The sequence below is a fragment of the Felis catus genome, chromosome B3, assembly GCF_018350175.1.
Source record: "Felis catus isolate Fca126 chromosome B3, F.catus_Fca126_mat1.0, whole genome shotgun sequence".
In the NCBI taxonomy this organism is placed as follows: domain Eukaryota; kingdom Metazoa; phylum Chordata; class Mammalia; order Carnivora; family Felidae; genus Felis; species Felis catus.
The window spans coordinates 29,160,072-29,184,563 of record NC_058373.1 but is presented as its reverse complement, the minus strand read 5'-3'; the positions used below and the strand labels follow the sequence as shown (position 1 = coordinate 29,184,563).

General features: G+C 40.7%; 1 protein-coding gene and 1 long non-coding RNA gene across 6 annotated transcripts in view; one reads left to right on the top strand and one right to left on the bottom strand.

Annotated features, from left to right (window-relative positions):
• Nucleotides 1-790: 790 nt before the first annotated feature.
• On the bottom strand, nt 791-12,310 carry LOC109501146. 2 transcript variants are annotated; one of them, XR_006598991.1, is made up of 4 exons: nt 11,267-12,310; nt 9,485-9,572; nt 8,702-9,063; nt 791-3,412 (listed from the first exon to the last, which is right to left on the bottom strand). It is a non-coding gene; the product is annotated as an uncharacterized LOC109501146 (long non-coding RNA). The 2 variants fall into 2 exon arrangements; XR_002159103.3 differs by lacking the exon at nt 791-3,412 and having other exon boundaries at nt 4,631-9,063.
• Nucleotides 12,311-12,432: 122 nt separating this feature from the next.
• Nucleotides 12,433-24,492, top strand: part of ETFA (electron transfer flavoprotein subunit alpha) — a 76,925-nt gene continuing 64,865 nt past the window's right edge. For 2 of the 4 annotated variants that reach the window (XM_006932341.5, XR_006598703.1), the window contains exon 1: nt 12,433-12,591. In XM_006932341.5, coding sequence (XP_006932403.1) covers nt 12,553-12,591 — 39 coding nt within the window. In that variant the 5' untranslated portion in view covers nt 12,433-12,552. Of the gene's footprint in view, nt 12,651-24,492 lie in introns of all 4 variants that reach the window. The other 2 variants (NM_001287554.1, XM_006932340.5) reach the window with 2 other exon arrangements.

The following is a 24,492-nucleotide window of genomic DNA, read 5'->3' as shown; positions in this document are numbered from 1 at the left end:
GTGGTTTTCATTTACATCTCCTTGATATTAATGATGCCAAGTATTTTTTCATATGCTTTTTGGTACATGAAGACATTTGTATATATTCTTTGGAAAAAAGTCTATTCAGATTCTTTGCCCTTTTATAAAAAATGCATTCTTTTTTATTATTGGGTTGGAAGTGTTCTTTATATATATTCTGGATATAATCCCTTACCAAATATGTGATTTACAAATATTTTCTCCCATTCTGTGGAATGTCTTTTCACTTTCCTGATGGTGTCCTTTGAAGTACAAAGTCTACTGATAATGTCTAATTTTTCAATGTTTTCTTTCATTGTTCATGCTTTCAGTGTCATATCTAGAAGGCTTTACCTAACCTGAGGTCAAGATGATTTACTCTTATAGTTTGTTCTAAGAAGTTTATAGTTTAGCTCTTACATTTAGGTCTATCACTTATTTTGAATTAATTCTCATGTATGCTGTAAAGAAGGTACCCAGCTTTGCATGAAGAAACCTCACAATGAGTTACTTTTTCAAGAAGAAGCAAAAGAATGAGCTTCTTGATGCTTGGCCTCTCATTATTGCATTTAAAATTCAAATGATTAGCTTCTAGCTTTTGCTGTGGCCCTGAATTCCCTTTTATTTCCTTCCTCCCTCCCTCCCTTCCTCCCTCCTTTCTTTTTAACCTTCCTTCCTCTTTCTTTTCTCTTTCTTTCTTCCTTTCTTCTTTCTTTCTTTCTTTCTTTCTTTCTTTCTTTCTTTCTTTCTTATTTCTTTCTTCCTTTCTCTTTTTATAGTTGTTGTCAACTTCTGTTCTTATTCCCCTAAGCAACACCTGCTGTACACCTGTTACTTCACCATGTAATGAAGGGGAATATGTACAAGACATAGACTCTGCCATAAAGGAGTTTACAATTCAGTTGAGGTAGTGAGTGTCACATATATCAAATATTAACTCAGGGGACCTGGGTGACTCAGTCAGTTAAGTGTCAGAGTTTGGCTCAGGTCATGTTCTTGTGGTTCTTTAGCTCGAGGCCCCACATTTGACAATGCAGAGACTGCATGGGATTCTCTCTCTCTCCCTCTGTCTCTTTGTCTCTCCCCTACTAGCTCTATCTCTCTCTCCTTCTCTCAAAATAGATAAAAAAAAAACTAAAATAAAAAAAAACATTAATCCCTAAGGTCAATAACAACCTAAGGCTCAAACTGGCCCCAGGAACACAGTGAAATATTTGTATTGTGGCAAAATGACAAAGTCATATATAGATCAATGGAGTACAATCAAAGAGATGTGGATATGAGAGCACTCAAACACTGCTGGTGGAAATGTAACATGGTGTAGCCACTTTGGAAAACAGATTGGTAGTTCCTTAAATGGCTAGGCATAAAGTTGCCAATTCTAATCCTATAGAAGTGAAAACATATCCAGACAAAAACTTGTGCACAAATGTTTATAGCAGCATTATTCATAAGAGCCAAAAAGTGGGAAAAACCCCAAAACATCCATTAACTGATGAATGAATAAATAAAATGCAGTATGTCCATATAAAAGAATATTATTCAGCCATTTCAAAATACATGTTACAACACAATGAACCTTGGAATGGTTATGCTAATTGAAAGAAGCTAGTCACAAAAGACCACAGATTATATGATTCCATTTACTTAAAAAATGTTCATAATAGGCAAATGCATAATCAGAAAGTAGATGAGTAGCTGCTTCAGGCTTGAGGGGCAGGGCGATAAGGATGTGACAGCTGGAGTGTGAGATTTCCTTTTGAGGTGATGAAAACATTCTAAAATTGACTGTGGTGATGGTTGCACAACTCTGAACTTACCAAAATAATTTATTTGTAAAAATTTAGTGGGTGAATTATATGATGCATGAATTATATCTCAATAAAGTTGTTATAAACAAAACAAAACAAAACAAAACAAACAAGGGCTCCTTGGTGGCTCAGTGGTTAAACATCTGGCTCTTGATCTCAGCTCAGGTCTTGATGTCAGGGTCTTGAGGTCAAGCCCCACCTTTGGTTCCTCACTGGGCACAAAGCCTACTTAAGCAAACAAACAAAAAACAAACAAAGAAGCAAAGACAACCAAAGCCAGAGGGATGAGGAAAAGGGAGAGATAAGTGCAGGTTGGGAGGTCTAAAAAGGCTTCATAGCAAAGGGCTCAACTCTTCATCCATCTATTCATTTGTTCATCCATGAAGTATGCATTGAGCATTTACATGTACCAGATATTGTTCTAGATACAAGGGATACAGCAGTGAACAGAACAAAGCCCTTGCCCTGAAAAACAAAACATAGAAGAAGGATAAAATGGAGAAGGGGCTACATATCAGTGGTTGAAGAAAGCTAAGACCTGACTGAAGAGTGGGAGCAAGCCAGAGTAGAAGCTCTGCAGGAAAAGCTTTCCAGACAGAAGGAACAGCATGTACAAAGGCCTCAAGGCAGGAGCATGCCTATGCATTGGAGATAGAATAAAAGGGTACCTAAAGTAGAAGAAAAGAGATAAAGCAGAGAGCTGAGTAGGGGAAGGTCAAGGAATGATTTGAAGACACCATGAGAGCTTTGGATTTTTTCCCCTCAGTGTTATAAGGGAGGGTTTTGAACAAAGATGGTATAATGTGGTTTATAGTTTAAGAGCATCTCTATTTGTGTTGAGGAGCACAGCCTGTGAAGGCAAGAGCAGAGGCTCAGAGACTAGTTGGGAGGCTTCTGCAATTATGCCAGTGAGAGAGAACATGGCTTGGACCAGAGTGGAAGCAGAAAGCTAAAACCAACAAGAGTTGCTGATGGACTGAATGGAGGATGTGGGTCAGATTTCAAAATGAAATGTTTCAGTTATGTTTCTATCAAGCTGGCGACCAGCTGGGCATGTTTGTGTGGATATGTGTTCTAATCAACTTCACAGAGGTGAAATTTATATATGGTAAAATTCACCAATTTTAAATGTATAGTTTTTTTAGTTTTGATAAATGTATATACTGTCATTGTAAACAGACTACAATCATGATATAGAGCATTTTAATCTCCCTGGAAAGTTCCCTCATGCCCATTTGCCAGGCTTAACTCCTAGAAACGACTGACCTGCTTTCTTTTCCTATAGTTTTGCCTTTTGCAGACAGTCATATAAATAGAATCATACGTCTTTTGTGTTTGGCTTCTTTCACTTAGTATCGTGCTTTTGAGATTCATCCATGCTGTTGCATGTGTGAGTAGTGTGTACTTTTTTTTATTGTTTTACAATGAATGCAATAGACCATACTTAGTCATTTGGGGAAGCCCTAACAAAATACCATAGACTGGATAACTTAAACAACAGAGATGTGTTTTCTTACAGTTCCAGAAGTCTGAGATCAGGGTGTCAGCATGATCAGGTTCTTGTGAAGACCCTCTTCCAGGCTTGCAGATGGCCACCTTCTCTTTGGGTCATCACATGCGGGAGAGAAGAAGGGCACATTAATCCCATTATGAGGGCTCCATCCTCATGGCCTCCTCTACACCTAATCATCAAAAGCCCATCTTCAAATATCAAATTGGGGGAGGGGGATAAGGCTTTAACATATGAGTTTTGGGTGACACGTTCAGTCCACAGCACCACTGACTATACTAGACCACAATTTGTTAATTCATTTGCTAATTAATAGGCATTTAGATTATTTCCAGTTTGGGGCTATGGCAAATTAAGCTGTTATAAACATTTGAGGACAATTTCAACGTAGGTCTTGGGCTAAAATAATCCAATAAAACTTTACCACTGTTAAGTTGTCAAACTGCTATATGATAGGATAAGTCACGATATTCAGCATTTCTGACACACCAAAAATCTTGGAACTGACAATAGTCTACTAGAGTGAATGAAATTCACTATTGACACTGTGAGAAAATAACATGTGATAGATTAAAAATATTTTCAGGGGTGGCTCAGTTGGTTAAGTGTCCGACTTTGACTCAGGTCGCGATCTCAGGGTCCATGGGTTTTAGCCCCACGATGGGCCCTGTGCTGACAACTCAAAGCCTGGAGCCTGCTTCAGATTCTGTGTCTCCCACTCTCTCTGTCCCTCCCCTGTTTGCACTCTGACTCTCAGTCTCTCTCTCTCAAAAATAAAACATTAAAGAAATTTTTAAAAATATTTTCAATGAGGGGCGCCTGGGTGGCTCTGTTGGTTAAACATGTGACTTTTGATTTTGGCTCAGGTCATCATCTCACAGTTAGTGAGGTGGCCTCTGTGCTAACAGATGGAGCCTGCTTGGGATTTTCTCTCTCTCCCCTCTCTCTGCCCCTCCCGCACTCGCATGCACAAGTGCGCATGCGTGCTCTCTCTCTCTCTCTCTCTCTCTCTCCCTCAAAATAAATAAATAAACTTAAAAATATTTTTTTCAGGGGCGCCTGGGTGGCGCAGTCGGTTAAGCGTCCGACTTCAGCCAGGTCACGATCTCGCGGTCCGTGAGTTCGAGCCCCGCGTCGGGCTCTGGGCTGATGGCTCAGAGCCTGGAGCCTGCTTCTGATTCTGTGTCTCCCTCTCTCTCTGACCCTCCCCCATTCATGCTCTGTCTCTCTCTGTCCCAAAAATAAAAATAAACGTTGGAAAAAAAAATAAAAAAAAAAATAAAAAAAAATATTTTTTTCAATGAAGTAACTGCTGATGCACAACACAGTGAATACCTATAGGCTTTGCACACCTTGCATTTTTGCAAACTTTTACATTTGTCTAAGTCCTTTCTGCTTCACACATATTTTTACCACCATCAGTTGTAATACATCTTTGCAGATTCCACTTCAGGTTGTATTGAGTTAGTGTTTCCTCAACTTCTTTGAAAATTCTGTTCATTCAGAGTATTGATGGAGACTAATCCTACCATCATTTCAAATATGGCGTTGACTCCTTGAATAAACAATAATGACTGAGCAGTATCAGTAACATCTATTAACTCATCAAAGCCAAGGGAATAATCTGCTTTGACTTTCAATTGATTGCTGTCTTGCTTCCCACGTTCTCTTCTGCCCCCAAATTTCATAGTAGTAAACAAGTTAATTTTCTCTGCACACATTTTGTCAGCTGATGCAATCAAACCCAATTTAATTAATTCACCATCAGTAAATGGCATTTATTGTTCGGATAACAAATGACTCAGTAACTTCAGCTGCAGCTTCATTTTCCTTCTCTACATTTTTGAAGAAGTTCTGATGTAATGAAATAGTCTTTTAAATATCTCACGTAGAAGATATATTCTCTCTTAAATTTTCTAGTTTTTTCTGATGGGTGTTCTATGAGTCAAGAATGTTGTGTTGAGTTTTTAGTCGATAGATATCATATTTTTTTGGCTATCATTTTATCGCATAATAAACACAATGCATTGCCATCTAATTCAATAACAGAAAATTCACATTCCTTTGGATTATTGTTCAGGCCTACACCTCAGCCCAGCTTCTCCTTCTGCCTAATTCTGCTACTGTCTCACCTTCCACATGTGTGCATCCTAAGAGCGCCCTCCTACTAGCCATCATGTTTCTTGTTCCAAGAGAAAAGCCTGCTTCTGAGAGAAGTAGAAGTGTAGGAGTGGTCTGAGAAAGCTGGTGATCAGATGGGGGTTTTGGAGCTGTATTGCCCTTTGCTAGCCTCACACTGAGGACCCCCTCACTGCCAGTACCTGGAACACAGATAGCTCGTAACATAAAGTGATGGTCCAGTTGTGAAAATGTTCACTGGTGGTGAATTGAGATGGTATGCCTACGGAAGGGAATGTACCAGGCACCTGAGAAACATGGAGGGGGGAAACTAACAGCACAATGGCACTGGGTGGCAATTACTAAGCTTCACTGAGGCCTTAGGGAAAATCTTTTTTAAAGACTAGGAGTAATTAACAGGCAATTGGAAACCATGTATAAAAGCTAGAGGGCCTTTCTGGCAGCATACAGCAAAGCGACCTTCAAGGATCTAAAGAATCCATACTCTTTTTCTTTTTTTTTTTAAAGTTATTAATTTTTTTAAGTTATCTTTACACCCAAAGTGGGGCTTGAACTCACAACCCCAAGATCTAGAATTGCACCCTCAACTAACTGAGCCAACTAGGTGTCCTTCCCCATCATTTTTCTATTTAACTCACCAGTATTGTTCCCACACAAATCAGACGAAACCTAGAGAGTGGAAGTAGATGGCCAGACAAGTCACCCAAGGAGGAGCCCTATTGCAGCCCCCACACCAGGTTTCGTATCTTTGCTAGAAAAATCAACACAGTCTTAGATACATTTTATGTGGACATTGATTTGATGAATGGATTCTTTTTAATCCCTATGAGAAGAATGGCTGAGAAACAGTATGCATTCACATGGGACATAAACCAGTATGTGTACATCTATGGTGTTCCCCCAGAGCTATGTTAACTTTCAGCCTCTCTCATAATGCGGCCACAGAGATCAGGACCGTTCGGACATCCCACAGAACATCACACTGATCTATTACATCGATTGCATCATACTAATTCAGCCAGATGTACAAAATGCAGCCAGCACATTAGAGGCCTTGGTCTGACACATGTACTCCAGAGGTGGGAGATAAGCTGCATAAAGTTCAGGAGCCTGTCCTATCAGAAAGATGTTTAGGGGTCCAGTGTCAAGGACATGCCACATATCCTGTCCAAAGAAAATGATAAATTATTGCACCTCCTACAATGAAGAAGGAAGCATAATGCCTGGTAGTTCTCTTTGGGTTCTGGATATAGTATATTGCACACTAAGAATATTGCTCTGGCACATATACCAGGTGATGCAAAAAGCTACAGGCTTTAATTTGAACTCAGGAAAGGAAAAGGTTATACAGCAGGTTCAGGCTTTGGTGCAAGCAGTCTTGCTACTTGGCCATATGCTTCTATATATCATATAGATGGTATGCATGATATTAGTGTTTTCAGTGGTAGAAAAAGAGGCTGTGTGTAATTTATGGCAATTTCCACTGGGAATCACAACATAAGTCCTTGGGGTGTTGGAGCAATGCCATGCCATCTATAGGAGAGATTTATGGGCCTTTTGAAAAAAAAACCCAAACTGCTGGTGTACTACTGGGTCTGATTTTGAGATGCCAAGTGAACACATGTCAGGAACTACCTTATGAGCCAGGTTCTATCAAACCTACTAAGACATAATATCAGGCAGCCAGCAACAATCCATCCTATGGTGGAAGTGGCACATCTGGGATTGAACACATGTAGGCTTACAGATGGTTTACACAGGTTTTGCTTGAGCAGGCAGCCCAGATGCCAGGCCATCACACCACCATTATAATAGCACTTCCTCAGCTCACACTGATGGCTGTATGTAGGATCCCTTACAACCAGCTGAAAAGAGGAAAAATCCTGTATTTGGCTAGTGTAAAGTTGTCTCAGTTTGTGACCTCAAGCTGAGAATGGATGGCAGTTACAATACAGCCTGAATTAGCGGTGGCCTTGAGAAACAGTGGTGAAAGATCTCAGTGCGCAGAACTTCAGGAGGTGCACCTGGGCATCCACTTTGTGGACAGACAAGTGCCCCCAAGGTTAGAATATATATGAACTCAGGGGCAATGGTAAAGACTCTATGGCTAGTAAGGGCCTGGAAGAAGAAATTTAGGAAGATTAGGGACAAGGATTGTGGGATAGAAGCACAAGGATGGATAGGTGTATAGGTGCATCACCACAAAGTATGAAGATCTTTTTTTAAGTAGGCTTCACACCCAACGTGGGGCTTGAAATCATGACTCCAAGATCACGATCAAGATCGGTGCTTTATTGACTGAGCCACCCAGGCCACTAGTATGAAGATCTTTGTATCACATGTTGACACCCACCAGAAAGCATCCACCATGGAAGAGGCACTAAATAACTAAGAAAAACAAAATTCACTTGGCCAGATGACTTCAGCTAGTCTCTGTCATCAGCCACCCAGTGCTGGCACTAAGGACACGTGAATAAAGAGGTTACAGCAGCAGAGACAGAGGCTAGTATGAGTAATAGCATAGGCTCCCACTTACAAAAACTAATTTTAGCTACTGTTGCTATTGAATATACCCCCAATATAATAACAACTATTCAGGAGACTAATCGGCAATATAGTGGCAAGTTGACTACATTGAACCCCTTCCATTATGGAGGAGCCATGATTCATCCTAACAGGAATTAACATATATTCTGGATGCTGTTTACTTTCCCTGCCCGCAAGATCTTAACCAGCACCATTGTCTGAGGTCTTTTTGAATATTTCATTCACCAGCACAAGTGATCTTACATAACATCATGTCAGATCAGGGACCCAACTCACTGAAGTGGAGGTTCAGGAATGAGTCCATAATCACAGGGTTTGCTCATCTAGTCATATACGGGACCACCCAGAAGCTACTTCCCTGATAGGGCATTAGAATGGCCCTCTTGAAGTACCAGCTTGGAGGCAATACTTTATGAGGATGGGGTTCATCTTCCAGGATACCATGTACATCTTGAATCAAAGACTTTCATATGGTGCCGTGTCCCCACTCAGAAGAATTCATGGACCCAGGAACCAAGGGGTAGAATCAGGAGGGACCTACTACCATCACTCTCAGTGGGCACCTGTGGAATTTGAGCTTCCAACTCTCACAACTCTGGACTCTGCAGGGTTAGAGATATTTGTCCCCCGAGGGGGAATCTTCCACCAGAGGATACAGCAAGAGTACTATTGATCTATAAGCTATAGCTACTACCTGAGCACTTTGGGCACCTTGTTTGCAGGGACCAACAGGCAAGAAGGAGAATCATCATCTTGGCCAGTTTGAATGCTTCTCAGTACTCTCTTGCTCGATTTTGACAATAAGGGGACAAGTGCAGTGACCTTGGCCTGAGAAGGCATGGTGGTCAGGGGCTCATATCTTCAGGTAAGCCACTGAGACCAGAGGAGATGCTAACTGAGGGTGAGGAGAATTTAGGATTGAAAACAATGAAGGAGGCAATGAGTACTAGTTGTGGCCCCTGGACAGGAACAGTAATTGGGGCTGTAGTTCGTCCCACTAACGCTCATCTTCTAAGTTTCCATCAGGAATTCTGGAGGAGCTCTCCTGAAACTGGCCTGTGGAGAAGAAAAAAGACAGTGAGGTGTTTTCCAAAATAGACTGGAGTGTTGTCTTCTAGGGTTGACTGTGGCAAATCCACCCTCCTTTTCCTCACCCATTTCTTCCTTCCTTTTCTCTTTGGACAAACATTTCTATTAACACTCACTAAACATCCACATACATGAACCAGATAATAAAAACCATGGGTCTTACCACCAAAGCAGCTCATAAATTAGTGGGAAAAACAGACACCCAAACATGTATACAGAAATTGCGCTAATATAAATGTTTTAGTGTTCACATTTTGGTAGTACTTGACCTCCATGTAAATATGGAACTCCTCCACACTCCCCCCGAAACTCCCCAGGGAGCATCTCATGTGTGCTCATGAGCAGGTCTGGTCAGTTATTGCAGACTTTGGCAGTTTTCTGCCTTTACCTCTCTTCTGGCTCTGCTCTTCCAGAAATCATCCTGATCCATGGGTATTGCCCTTCTGCTGGCACAGATGCTGCTGATTCACTGGAGCCTGGGAGGTGACAAAGCTGTCCTGTGGTGTGGGGCTAGGGAATGTTCTCCCTCCTTTTCTGTTTTGCTTTCTCATGGGGGGAGGGCATGAAGGAGGTTAATTTGTGTACCATTTTTTAAACATTGCATTTAGTCCCTTTTAGTTTTTACTTAAAGTACTCTTCACTTTTCCTTACACTTCCACAGAACTCAGACATGAGTCCAGTGCGGGACCAGATTGGGAGGCAAATGCAGTGCTGAATGGAATACTGCATTGTCCTTCCCACATATAGATTCACTGGGGGCATCCAATGGCCCGAGTCTACTCATGGGCACAGACATGGTCTCAGTGGTTGCAACGTATGTTCAAGCTGAGTCCTTGTTTGCAGAACCAGGAGGGTGAAGGAGAGGGAAGGATTCATTTATCCTGGAAGATCAGGGAAGACCTTACAGAAGAAATGTCACTTGAGCTGAGTGTTAAAGGTGGAGTAGAGGTGGGGAAGAGGCAGAGCAAAAACTGAGCACAGGCCCCTTAGAATGTTTGTTGACTCAGTGTTCTTGCCCAGGGAACTTACATTCCCATGGAAGCAGATCAACAATAAACAAATGAACAAAAATGTGCATCCTGTTAGGTGGTGACAAATGCCAAACAGAAAAATCAAACATGAGGGAAGGAGGCTATTTTATCTAGAGTGGCCAAGGCTGGCCTTTCTGGAAATGTAGCTTTTGGGCACAGACCTCAGCAAAGTGATGAAAAGAGTCTTCTGGATCCCCAGGAAAGAGATTTCAGGCAGAAGGAACAACCAAAGTGCAAAGCCCTGAGATGAGAGCCTGTTGGTGAATTCAAGAGCAGCAAGGCCTATGTCTGGGGCACGGTGATAGAACAGGGTTTTGAGCAGAGGACACAATCAGTTTGCTATTTGGAGAAGAGACTTCAGGAGGCAAGGGGATAAACAGAAAGAACAGTTAGGAGGCTCCTGAATAATCCGGGTGATAGAAATAGGGACGGTGTAGTGGTAGAGAAATAAATAAAGAGGTGTTGGTATAAGTTGTTGGATTCTAGGCATCATCTGAAGGTAGAGCCAATGGGATGTATTAGTTAGACTTCACCAGGATGGAAAGGTTGTTGATAAATTGGGAATTGAGACCATTTCTGAACATATGACTCCCCTGCTTAAAAGTGTCATGGTAAAGTTCAGACCTTTTTAGTGAGTCATTGATTGGTTTGTTGATTCATCCAACAAATACTGACTGAATGCTTACTATGAGCCAGACACTGTTGAAGACACAATAATTTAAAAAAGGTAGGACATACAGTCAGATGGATGAGACAGACAAGTAACCAGGTCATTACAACCCATGTGACAATTGTCAATAAAGGGGAAAATAGGGGCACATGGGAGAGGTATCCAATTCAGAGTTGGTGGGGGGAGGAGTTTCCAAGCTGAAATTTCAAGAATGAATAGGTATTAAACAGTTAAAGGAGTAAAGGGAGAGTGAGGAAGAAGAGTGGGGAGGCCGAGGGGGTAGGGCATGGAGGATAGTTCTTTATGGCCATGGGGGATGAGAGGGAGGGGAAAGACAAAGCTCAAGAGAAAGGGAAGGATGAGCTCACAAAGGGCTCATAAGTTATATTAAGGGGTTTGCATTTTATCCTAAAAGCCAATGGGGAGTCACTGAAGTATATTCAACAAGGGAGTAATATCACCAATTTACCTTTTTGAAAGAGTCTTTTGGTTGCAATTGGAGATGGATTGGAGGGTGAAGACTAGAAGGTGGGAGAACAGTGAGAAGGAAACTGTAACCATCCAAACACAGAGAGGGGTAGAAAAGAGTCCTAGATGGATTTGGGAGCTATGTGGGAGTGGAATCACTAGAACTTAATGACTGATAGGGTAAGTGGATAAAGGGGAGAAAGGAGTCAAGTATGGTCCCTAGGTTTCTTGCTTGAGCAGTTGGGTGGAGGTGGAAAGCATTTGCTGAAAAGGGGAGTACAGGAGAATCAAATCTGGAGGGGGATGCTGTCAATTGTGTACATGTGGGTTTGAGATGTTGAGGGACATCCTGTGGAGATGTCCAAGTAGGTTGGGGGATATGTGGATCCAAAGGTCAGGAGAGATTTGGCACCAACAGCACTGAAGCCAGGATGTGGGTGGGGTGCCCAGGGACAGGTAGAGGAGAAGAGGAGAGGAAGAGGATAAGGCCAGGGAAGGGGAGAAGGCCAGGGTCGGCCCCAATTCCCCAAATTCAAGGCTTTCCCCAACTACTGTTCCAGTTGTATCTCCAGCCATCCTGCCTCCTTTTACAGCCAGCACACAAAGTTCTGCCCCTGTCCTTGGGTCTTCACCTCACGTTCCTTCCTGGTTTTTGCCCACACGGTTCTTTCCTCCAGAACCTAGCTCAAACATCATCACTTCGGTGAATCCCTCTTTCCGTAATAAGAAATTTGTATGTTTCCTTCAGAGTCTGGTGAGGTCAACTTCTTATGCATCCTTTTATTATATTCCCCTGACCTGGAAAATGTGTTTAGCACGTTACAGGTGGAGCGTTGACATGCGTGAATAAAAAAGCAAACAAAAGAATAACTGGGGGGGGGGGGGACTTCATCCAGAGGGCTGGTAGCCAGGAGACTGACGTCATCAGCTCAGGGTGAAAGTTCACTTTCAGAACGTTGCCCACTGTGGGGCTGAGAGGCATTCTGGGCCACCACTGTCGCTGGTAGTTCACGAGCTCCGCCAGCCATTCAGCCGCTGCACTTCACCCGAGCCTCACCTTTGCCCTACTTCCAAGCCCAGTCCCTAACTTTCCGCCAACCCCGTTGGTTGCGCGACTGCCCAATGGGCAGACAGAAACCGTGAGCTCTCGCTCTTCCCTTGAGCCGTTTCCGCTCTCGTTAGCGCGTCTCGCGAGCGTTACAGTGACTCGCAGAGGCGGCGCTGCTTGGTTAGGCTACCGGAGGCCGTGAGACTGACGGTGCTTCTAGGCGGACGGGAATAGAGACCATGTTCCGAGCGGCGGCTCCAGGCCAGCTCCGGCGGGCGGTGAGTCCTGGAGGGAAAGGCAGAGCCCGATGACGGCCCATCCTCAGTGTACTGCCCCTGTGAGTGCCTTGGCGAAGGTCTTAGTCTTCCACAGACCTGACCAGCCTTAACGCAGGCAGGCCCAGCACGGTCTGTGGCTCAGGCCCGAAGTTCTGGGGTCTGCCCTTGACTCCTTCCCGGTGGACCGCGAGGTGGCCGATGTCAGAGGTCAGGGTGACCCAGAGTATGAAGCCGCGCTTCTGTTTCCCAGCCCCTCTTGAACCTTCCGGATTTACTCCGCATTCTGCCAGGCCTCCAGGTTCTCCAGTTTGGCGGGGAGTGGGCAGCTGCGTCCCGGGAATCTTTACCTGAGGAAGGAAAATGTTGCTGCTGGGATGGCCTCTTGGAAAGAGTTTAAAACCTGAATTCACCTGGAAGCCAACATTTCTGGAAGAATTAAAACATTTTCTCTGGGCGCGTAGGGGCTGCTGCAATCCACTCACAGCCAAGTGCTGGGGGGCTCCGGGGTAAGGGCGGTGTTTTAAGAACTTGCTCTGCTCTCTGATTTATGGGGCAGTGCTGAGTTTAGGGGATTGTAGTGTAAAGTCAGTCATCCAGTTTCACAGCTTTAGCCAGTTTTATAAGGCAGGCGTCTTTTTATACAGTAGATTGTTGGTTAAATAGCCAGGGAACTATTGGTAATGGTAAGTTTTTGGTGCTTTCCTTAGTGACAAATCAAGAGTTTACCACATTTTTCTCTTCTCTCGTGAGAAACACTGACAGAAAATATATTTTTGTCTTTATGCTATGGGGACAACCGTATTTGGAGGTTGACTGATTACAAGGCAAGTAACAATTTATATTGTGGGTTCTGTAAGTTTTCTAAGTTACAGTTAGGTTAAGTGAAAAACAAGATTGCTAAATTGGGTCAGAAACTTTATGGACGTTTTTTTTTTTTTACTTTTTCTGTAGTTTGTTTTATGCATGAATATTTTCACATCCACCACTGGGATTTTTCTCCCTGAAACATAGTTGGCAATATTCCTAGATGTCTGTAGGCTCTTTTCTTGTGTATTCTTTGTTTCATTAAAAAAAAAAAAAAAGAAAAGAAAAGAAAAAAGAAAAATCCTGCATGCCCCTCTACTCTGTGAAAAAGTTCAAATCCCCATCCTTCAGGTCGCTGTTCAGTTTTCTCCCAGGAGATTTTTTTTTTCCTCAGAAGATCTAGACATAAACAAGTTACAGTTGTGAATTTGGGAAAACTCCAGGTATCAGAGCCAGACTGGCAGAAAAATAGCTATGCAGTAATTAGAAGGTAGTTTTGTGGACAAGTTAGGAGTCTGGCATAAGTGAAATAATTTTAGTGGGGGCAATTTAGGACTCAGATGTTTTGTAGATCTCATGGAAAAAATGGAATGATTAGCTTAAGTGATTCTTCTTGTCAACACAGTTTGCCAGTGTGCATACATGGTATTTCCAAATCTTTATTGTGGTTTGCCAAAGAGTTTGACCTTGCCTTATTTTGAGAATTTGAAGTCAAGCTAAATAGAGTAGTTGCTCTAAAGTCATAAGAATGCTTCAGAGTTGAATTTCAAGTATCTAAGGAAGTGGTGGGAACACTTCTAAAATGGATCCATACATACACATACATATTTAACTTTTTAAATTTTGAAATAATTTAAGACTTAGAGAAAAGTTATAAGAATAGTGCATATAATTCTCAAAATCCTTTCAGTTTCACCAGCATTAACAGTTTGACATATTTGCTTTATCTCTTTTCATATATACTTACTATTATTTTTCTGGACTACTTGAGAATATGTGGCAGATATACCACTTATTCCCAAGTAAGTCAGTGTGTATTTTCTAAAAACAAGGAGGTTCACCTTTCATTTCCATGGTAAAATTGGCAACGTCAGGCAGTTTTAACAACGATAAAATACTGTTGTCTAATCTGCAGACATGCAAACATTGCCAATTGTCATATTAATATCATTTTTAACAGTTTTTCTGGCAATTTGGTCTAGGGTCCTTGAGAATCATGCCTTACATTTAGTTTTCTTGTATCTTTAGTCTTTGTTAGAAAAGCTCCTCAGCCTTTCTTTGGCTTTGATGGCATTGACATTTTTGAAGAGTACAGGCCTTTTTTGTTGTTGTTGACTGTCTCTATTTAGGTTTGTCTGGTGTTTCCTCATGATTAGATTTTGGCAGGAGTATCACAGAAGTGATACTGTGTTTTCAGTGCATCGTGTCGGGCGGCTCATAATGTTAATTTATCTCATTATTGGTGACGTTGACTTTAATTCCTTGCATAAAGTGTTGTTCACCAAGTTTTTCCACTCTCAAGTTACTACTTCTCCCTTTGTGATTTTTAACAATTTGTTAAAATTAGATACGTTGAGATTATGTGAGTCTCCTGTTTCTCATCACCTGTTGATGTTGAGATATTACTATGATGTAAAATGGTAATTTTTCTAATTCCATGATTCCTTCTACATTTATTATATTCTGTTATAAGGAAGAATATTTTCTTCTTGCTTATTTTTGTATTTATCATGGATCCTTTATTTAGTAGGTTATAATCCATTACTACTCTTACATTTTTTGATGCTTTTAAGTTGTCTTGTATTTCTAAAGTGGGAGTCCCTTCATGGGACTTCTGTTTACTTATGCTTCTGTTTACTTACAATGTCATAAAGTCAGAAAGCTTTTGTGAAATCTGTACTCTTGGAATTAAAAAAAAAATAGTTCTGTAGCCAACCATGAGTTTTTTTGGAAGATATTTTTCCACAAAACTATATTTTTACTAATAATCTATTAAAAGATTATCTTAAACTGTTAACAATGTGTATAAAGCTAACTATACCCTTAAAAATGATTAATATGATAAATGTTATGTTTTTTTACTGCAATTAAAATTTTTTTAATGTTTATTTATTTTGAGAGAGAGGTGGGGAGGGACAGAGAGGGAGGGACAAAGAATGAAACTTCAAGCAGGCTCTGCACTCAGTGTGGAGCCTGATATGGGGTGCGATCCCATGACCATGGGATCATGACCTAAGCCTAAATTAAGAGCTGAAAGCTTAACCAACTGAGCCACCCAGAAGACCCTGTTTGTTACTGGAATTAAAAAAGGGGCGGGAGATGCCTTAAACTGTTAGAATGTAAGTCAAATGACTTGCATTTGGTATTCAAGTTCTCTTTCCAGTGTTAACCTGATTTGTGCCCTTGAGCAAATTCCTTCATCTTTCGGGGGGCTCCTCAATGTCATCTGTTTAATGAAGGTGGTATTTTACATCTGCAATAAGGAGCTTAGAGAACACATTAAGAGGGAAATAGGTAGGGAAAAAAAAGAGGGGAATAGGTAGGCATTTGCAATTAACATTCTTGCAAGGAAGTTAATCTGAATTATGAGTATTATTTTATATTCATTTGCATTTGAAATTGATTTGTTGACTAATAAGATACCAGAAAAATACTTTATGTGGAGAGTGAAGCAACACTTCTCAAGGTCAATTGAGTGTCCTGTTTTTGTATTCATTACTAGATGGAAGGCATAACAATCATGATTCAGAAGCTATGAAACTGGTATGAAGGAACATGACATTTTTCAGAGGCCATGGCCTAGCATTGACAAATGAGATTGAACTCTATAATTTGCATGCAAATTTTAATTTCTTTTGAAAGAAGAAAGAGAGCCAATTTTGATGGAGTTCTAAAAGATTTATTGTATAAGGTGAATTCCATAAAATTATGCTGCTTGCCAATGTGTCTACCAAGGGTCTTGTCTGTTTTAAAAGTGAAGTAAATTGAGTGTGTTTTTAATATTATAATCAATGTCATATGACATTTCTAGTCATGATTAAAAGCTATCATATTTTATTACTAAAGAGGTTAAAGTAAGTTATTTAAGTACAGAAATGTAATATACATTTTATTATTACAAAATGTATGTTAAAATAGGGATAGTTGACTTTAATTATATATTATTTATCTTTTGCATTAGAACTTGTAAAGATTTTATAGATTATTCATGCCTTTTTTAATTTATTATTTTTTTTTAACGTTTATTTATTTTTGAGACAGAGAGAGACAGAGCATGAATGGGGGAGGGTCAGAGAGAGAGAGGGAGACACAGAATCTGAAACAGGTTCCAGGCTCTGCGTTGTCAGCACAGAGCCTGACGCGGGGCCCGAACTCACGGACCACGAGATCACACCCTGAGCTGAAGTTGGACATGTAACCGACTGAGCCACCCAGGCGCCCCTCATGCCTTTTTATTTTTGAGTTAAGAAGTAAAAAGACCCTCACATTCTCCTTCCCCTTACCCATATCCCACTTAGTTTGCAAAGATGGTGGGGGGGGGGGGTAGTAGGCTAAGTTATTATTTAAAAACATTTTTTTTTTACATTTATTTATTTTTGAGAGACAGAGTGAGACAAAGTGAGAGTGGGGGAGGGACAGAGAGAGATGGAGACACAGGATCAGAAACAGGCTCCAGGCTCTGAGCTGTCAGCACAGAGCCCGATGCCGGGCTTGAACCCACAGACCGTGATATCATGACCTGAGCCGAAGTCAGACGCTCAACTGACTGAGCCACCCAGGTGCCCCTAGGCTAAATTATTCTTACTACTTTAGGTTTTGAGTGGGTTTGTAAGGGAGTTAGATTCTACCTTTTTTTTCTTCTAAGACTTGTGGTAGTTTACTACATGAACATAGAGTTTGTCTATGTTCAGCAGGAACTCTTAAGCAGTAAATCTCCTTGGTTGCTCCTAAAAGACTGAAAAAATCAAAAGCAGTGTCATAATTGTTAAGGTTGAATAAGAGAAGGACCAAAATATTTCCATTGGACTTACTCATAACGAGGTTGTCAGTGACTTTGAAGAGATTGGATTCAGTGTTGTGGTGGAAATGAAAGTCGGTTTGCTGTGAGTAAAGGAGACAGAGAGATGAGGCAGTAGTTGGTGCTTACAGATATCATTTTCAAGAAGTTTGTCTCTGAAAGGGTGGAACCCTTTTAAGCCCTGCCCTAAAAAATTATACTCTCTCATAAAGGCCAGTCAACTCTATGAGGGTATGTAGTTGGTATACAGAAGAAAACTTCTCACATTTTATTACTTAAACTCATTTTAGTCAGTAGTCTTGGTAAGTTTTCTAAGAGCATGATGGGTAGTGATTTAACAAGTTTATATACTGTTCTTGGTAGGTACACATGTAAGTTCTTAGGTAATTAAGTTACCAGTGAGATACAAAGAGTTGCTTTTTAGTTTTTTTATCATTTTGGGGAAACTTCATTTAGTCACTAAACATTCATTGAATATCTGCTGTGTGCCAGGCACAAAGGTAGGTACTAAATTCACAGTGGAGAACAAGACAGACCTAATTCTTGCCCACATGGTATGAATAGATAAGGGAAGAAAGACATTGAACACATTATTTTAAGTATAATCATTGTAACAGAAAGTTGTATAGGGTATTTGGGGAACAAAATGGCAGGATTAATCTAGTTGGGGGGCTGGAGAAATTCTGAAAGGATATCTGAAATTACTTTGTAAACTGAGGTGCTTTACAGTTGTTATTGAGTGATGAATTAATAGTAAGAGGAAAAGATTTTCTTTAGACAAAAAACATCATTTTTGAGTTTTGTCTATCTTAGATCACTTATTTAGTATTTTAATTCTGTTCATATTGTATGTGTTCTTATTAGATATCTTGGTTTTTAATATGGATTGTTTCCAGGCTTGAACTAGAAACAGAAACAGAAACTAGAAACAGTTTGATCGTTCAAAACAAAACAAAATTGAAAGTCCATGTGAATTTTGTCTAAGGTAAGGTGGAACATGCTGAAGGAACCCTGGAAATTAAGAAAAAATAGTCTGGAGTAATGACACCACGTGAAAAGGAATATCTGTAGCACCCTGGCTTCAATTCTGTATGACCCTGAAGGGCCTGCATAGCTTCAGGCCTCCTTGTGAGATCAACTGAGATCTTTGTTGTGACTGCATCACAGTGTTTCGGTTTAGCTTCTTCCACTGCTCAGTCCTGTTTCCTTGATGTCTCATAGATGTTGTTTCCAGGAGTACCCCCCAGAAAACTTCTTCCACACTTACACACACAGAAGGAAGATATGATTGTAAGGTGACAACAAGCATCTAAAGCATCCACTGTATGCAGTGAATTAACTTACTCACCTATGTATCTAGAATGGTCCTAACTGTCTGTGTTCATTCTTGGGAGAATTAAGACAACAGTCATTTAGATTTTCTCTGGCTCAGATAAGCAACTTTGGAGAAAGGTCTTAAAATTGCTTTCTATAGCTCAGTGTATACAGTAGAAGTATTTAAAGGATGTTTTTAAAGCAACAGAAGATTTAAAAAAAAATAGACTTATTTGGAAAAAAAAGACTATATGGGGGAGCAGTTTTAGACTCACAGCAAAATTGAGGAGAAACTACAGAAAGTTCCTATATATGACTCCCCACCCATCCCTACCCCCTCCCTAGCCTCTCACTATTAACATCCTACACCAGAGTGGTACTTTTGTTCCACTTGATTCTATACATTCATTTGACAAATGTACAGTGGCATGTATACATCATTATAGTATTGTAAAGAATGGTTTCAATGCCCTAAAATCTACTGTGCTCTGCTTATTTCCCTCTTACCTCCCTGCTCCCACCCCCTGGCAACTACTGATCTTTTCACTGTCTCCATAGCTTTGCCTTTCCAGCATGTCATCTGAGTGAAACTGTACAGTATATAGCCTTTTTTTGGCCTGATAGCACGTTTGTTTTTTTTTTTAAGTGCTGAATATTCTGTTTTCTGGATGAATTACAGTTTATTTATCCATTTACCTACTGAAGGACATTTTGGTTGCTGTCAAGTTTTGGCAATTATGAATAAAGCTGCTATAGACATCCATGTTTAGGTTTTTGTGTGTAAGTAATTTTTTAGCTCATTTGGGTAAATACTAAGGAATGTGACTGTTGGATTGTATGACAAGAATATATTAGTTTTCTGAAAAGCTGCCATATTCCAAAGTGGCTGTACAATTTTTAATTTCTCCCAGAGTTCCTGTTGCTCCACATCCTCACCAGCATTTGGTATTGTCAGTGTTTTGGATTTTTGCTATTCTAATTTTTTTTTTTTAATGTTTATTTTTGAGAGAGAGAAAGAGAGCCAGATCACGATCAGGGAAGGGGCAGAGAGAGAGAGGGAGAAACAGAATCTGAAGCAGGCTCCAGGCTCTGAGCTGTCAGCATCGAATTTGACGTGGGACCCGAATGCATGAACCGTGAGATCATGACCTGAGCTGAAGTCAGATGCCCAACTTGACTGAGCCACCCAGGCACCCCTGGATTTTCATTATTCTAATAGTATATGCAGTAGTATCTCATTTTTGTTTTAATTTGCAGTTCCCTAGTGAGACATAATGTTGAACATCTTTATATGTGCTTATTTACCATTTATATATCTTCTTGGTGAGGTGTCTGTTCAGATATTTTGCCCATGTATAAAAACCAATTTGTTTTTTTTTTTTTAATATTTATTGATTTTTGAGACAGAGAGAGACAGAGCATGAACTGGGGAGGGTCAGAGAGAGGGAGACACAGAATCTGAAACAGGCTCCAGGCTCTGAGCTGTCAGCACAGAGCCCGACACGGGACTCGAACTCACAGACTGCGAGATCATGACCTGAGCCGAAGTCAGCCGCCTAACCGACTGAGCCACCCAGGCGCCCCAAAACCAATTTGTTTCTTATTGTTGAATTTTTAAGAGCTCTTTGTGTTCTTTTAGATATCTTTTTATCAGATATGTCATTTGCAAATATTTTTCTCCCAGTCTTTGGGTTGTCATCTCATTTTTTGTTTTAAGAGACAGGGACAACATGAGTGGGGGAGGGACAGAGGGAGAGGGAGAGAGAAAATCTTAAGCAGGCTTCAAGTCTAGCACATACCCCATGTAGGGATTCATCTCACAACTGTGAGATCATGACCTGACCAGAAATCAAGAGTCAGATGCTTAATTGACTAAGCCACCCGGGTGCCCTGATGAAGAGGTTTTTAAAATCAATGTTCGGTTCATTTATTGGATATTTCCTTTGTGCTAGATACTGAAGTAGAAGCTAGGGTTATAGTGATAAGAAAATCAGACATGGCCCCTGTACTCAAAATCAAGTGGGGAAGACAAAATAATCTAGTTAGTATAATCAAGTGTGATAAGTGCTATAAGGGAGGCAATTCAGTGTACTGTGTTGGTGCTAACAAAGTTAACTAGTCCAAGGAGAACCAAAGAAAGCTTTTGTGTATAGCTAACATTCATTGAGCATTTATTATGTTCCAGCCACTATTCCAAATAATTCAATCCTCACAACAACTCTGTGAGGTTATTATTATTATCATCTCCATTTTATGATCAGGGAATTGAGACACAGAGAAGTTATGGTGGAGGTGGAATTCAAACCCAGGCAGGGTGGCTCCAGAGCCTGTATGTTTACCACTGCTCTGTACTAAGGCTTCTTGGAAGGATTGGCATTTAAGCAGAAAACTTAAGGATGATTGGAAGCTAACCAGGTAAGAAGGGAAGAGGTCCTCTAGGTAGAGGGAACAATGTGAGGGAAGGCTGGAGGTCAGAGAGAGCAGGCAAGTTCAAGTATCTGAAAATAAGGTATAAACGGAGAGAGGATATATGGCTAGAGAGGTAGATCACACCATAAAATAAATGCCTGATAAGCCAACATAGAGTCTAGTTTACCATATCCTAAGGGGACAGGAAGCAATTAATGTGTTTTAAGCAGAGGAATAACAGGCTAGATTTATGTCATGGAAAGCTCACTGAGAGGAATGGATTGAAGGGGAGAAAGTTAGGTTGGGAGATGGTTGGGGTGATATAGGAGAGAGATAATGGCCTGCACTAACTAGGTGGTGGCACCGATGATGGAGAAGTGAATAGATTTAGGAGATCCTGTATTTAGAAGGCAGAATTGTTATGATTGGCAGTTTATTGGATGTGAGGGTTGAGAAAAAACTCAGATCTGAGTTTCAGATCATGGTTTGTGCAGCTTGTTAGAGAGTGGTGCATCCCCTGAAGAACTCTGGAGAAGGAGTATGGTGAGAGGCTAGAATATCAGGGGAAAGATGAGTTAAGATTTGAATTGCTGAGTTGGAAAGTGATGAGACAGGCACGTTAAGCAGTTGGATATGCAGATGTAGCCTAATTGTAGGTCTGGCGCTTAGCAAGGTTTTTTATCTCTTTCTCCCTCCTTCCCCCAATATATATGTGATTCATGTACAGGTGGTAAATTATAAATTAAGCCATGGAAATGAGAGTGGAATAGTCCATAATTTCAAATAATGCTGAGAGAACAAGTAAGGTAAAGCCTGAATCATATCTGTTGGTAATTTTAGTGAGGACATAAACCAGAATGCATGTAGTTGAGGCATGAATGGGAGCTGAGGAATTAGAGAACTGGAGTGGAAGGTGGGGCTAGTGGGTTTTTAATTTTGGGCTTGTTTAAAATTGGGAGAGCCTCGAACATGTTACATGTTGATGGGAAGGAGCCCTGGAAAATGAAAGAGGTTGGAGACATGACTGAGAGGAGATTATAGAAAAAGTCTTTGACTAGATTTGAGAGGACAGAATCTAAAGCCCAGATAAAGATACCAGATCTAGGACCTGTAGCAGCTTCTATTTTGACAGGGCAGGGGCAGGAATTTTTGTTGGATATCAGGAAAGTGCAGCAGGTCCCCTCTGATGGCTTCAGTTTTCATTGTGAATAAGGAAGTGAGGTGCTTTTCTGAGAGTAGGGAGCAGACTGTTGGCAGTTGAGAACATCAGAGGGGAATCTTTGAAATGGTTGTATGGACAGTGAGAGTGCCAACATGGATATCATAGTAATATTGTCAGGCAGTTTTGAGCGCCCAGATAAGGTTAATGACCCAGAATTTATCGTGACTGCAGTGTGCATTAAGTAATTATAATTTCAGTGTTTTGAAGAGACTGAGATTCCTTTTTTGGCTGTTACCTAATTAAATATTTGGGTAGTTTATCTTTAATGTTTAAGGACTTGGTTTCTTTTCCCCCATAAAAAATAGAGCCCTTTGGGGCACCTGGGTGGCTCAGTTGGTTAAGGCAACCGACTTTGGCTCAGGACATGATCTCACAGTTCGTGAGTTCCAACCCCACACGGGACTCCGTGCTGACAGCTCAGAGCCTGGAGCCTACTTCAGATTCTGTGTCTTCCCTCTCTCTACCCCTCCCCTGCTCATGCTCTGTGTCTCTCTGTCTCTCAATAATAAATAAACGTTAAAAAAGTTAAAAAAAAAATAGGGCCCTAAGTATGCAGATGCAATGGATCTTAAGATAATAAAATGTAACTTTTGTTTAAAAACCTTTTTGGTAATGGACCTGTACCTTTTGAATCTTTAGTGGTATCTATCCAACTCTTCTATATAAAATTGGATTTTAGGGCTATGGAATTTTTAGAGCTGGAAAAGAGGGCTTTGACATCATTTGTTTGTTTGTTTCTTTTTGATCAGTGCTGTTTTTAAAAAAGCAGGGAAGTATTTGCTAAATGAAATCTTATAGGAATGACTCATATACATGTTTCCCCTGTTATGCAGAATAGAGCTTTCCTATGAAACCTTTCATAAGCTGAAATGGTATAAAGTGAAGAAGCAATTGCCATTAATTTATACAGAAAAATGTTTAAGCATTTTCAGACCCCAAAAATAATCTCTCTTAGGCTTAAAAAAATTTTTTTTAATGTTTATTTATTTTTGAGACAGAGACAGACAGACAGAACTCGAGTTGGGGAGGGGCAGAGAGAGAGAGGGAGACACAGAATCCGAGGCAGGTTCCAGGCTCTGAGCTGTCAGCACAGAGCCCAAAGCAGGGCTTGAGCCCATGATTGTGACCTGAGCCGAAGTCAGATGCTTAACTGACTGAGCCACCCAGGCGCCCCATCTCTTAGGCTTTTCTGATACCATAGGACACATCTTGCTAATGGATGCACAGAGTAAGTTGAGACAAATCACAGATGCTCACACAGTTCAAAGCTATGGTGGCTTGATGCTGAGGGTATATCCAGGGAAGGAGCTTTATGGTTCCATTCTTGCTGCTTTGGGATGTGTGATGCTTTGGGTTACAGCTTGCTGCAAAACCAATGCTGAAGGCTATTTTTGCTTGTCGCCTTTTTTTCATAAAAGTGAAAATCCTCTTCGGATTTCTTTTGGTTAGTGGAAACAGGAAGATGTTTTATAAAAGTGAAGTGGTATAATGTGAACTTTTGAAAAGTGGGGAATACCTATATAAGACAGCTTAAAATGATGGTACTTTGATGTGAGCTAGTAATTAAAAACTCAGATTCTGGAGTCTGACTACTTGCACTTTTAAGCTGGCTTTGTTTTCTTAGTTATGTAGCCACTAAGCTTCATTTTCCTTGTCTGTAAAGTCAGGATAATACAGTACCTACATCATAGAGTTATGTGTTTTAATTAAGATATACAGTTGTCCCTTGAACAATATGGGTTTGAACCTCACTGGTCTACTTGTATGTGAAAATTTTTGATAAATAACTGTATAGTACTGTAAGTGTATTTTCTTTTCTAATGATTTTCTTAATATTTTCTTTAGCTTTAGTGTAAGAATACAGTGTGTAATACATATAACATACGGGTTAACCAACTGTTAATGTAATTGGGGAGGCTCTGGTCCAACAGTAGGCTGTTAGTTTTGGGGGAGTCAAAAGTTACATGTAGATCTTTGACTGCACCAGGGTCAGTGCCCTAACCCCTATGTTGTTCAAGGGTCAACTCTATATATTTTGGTTTAGTTAATTTGGTTAAAGCAAAGCCGAGGAGCCATTCTGGGAACCCTGCTTGCCTAGTTCTCACTTCATCCTATGTGGTGGTTCCTGAGATGC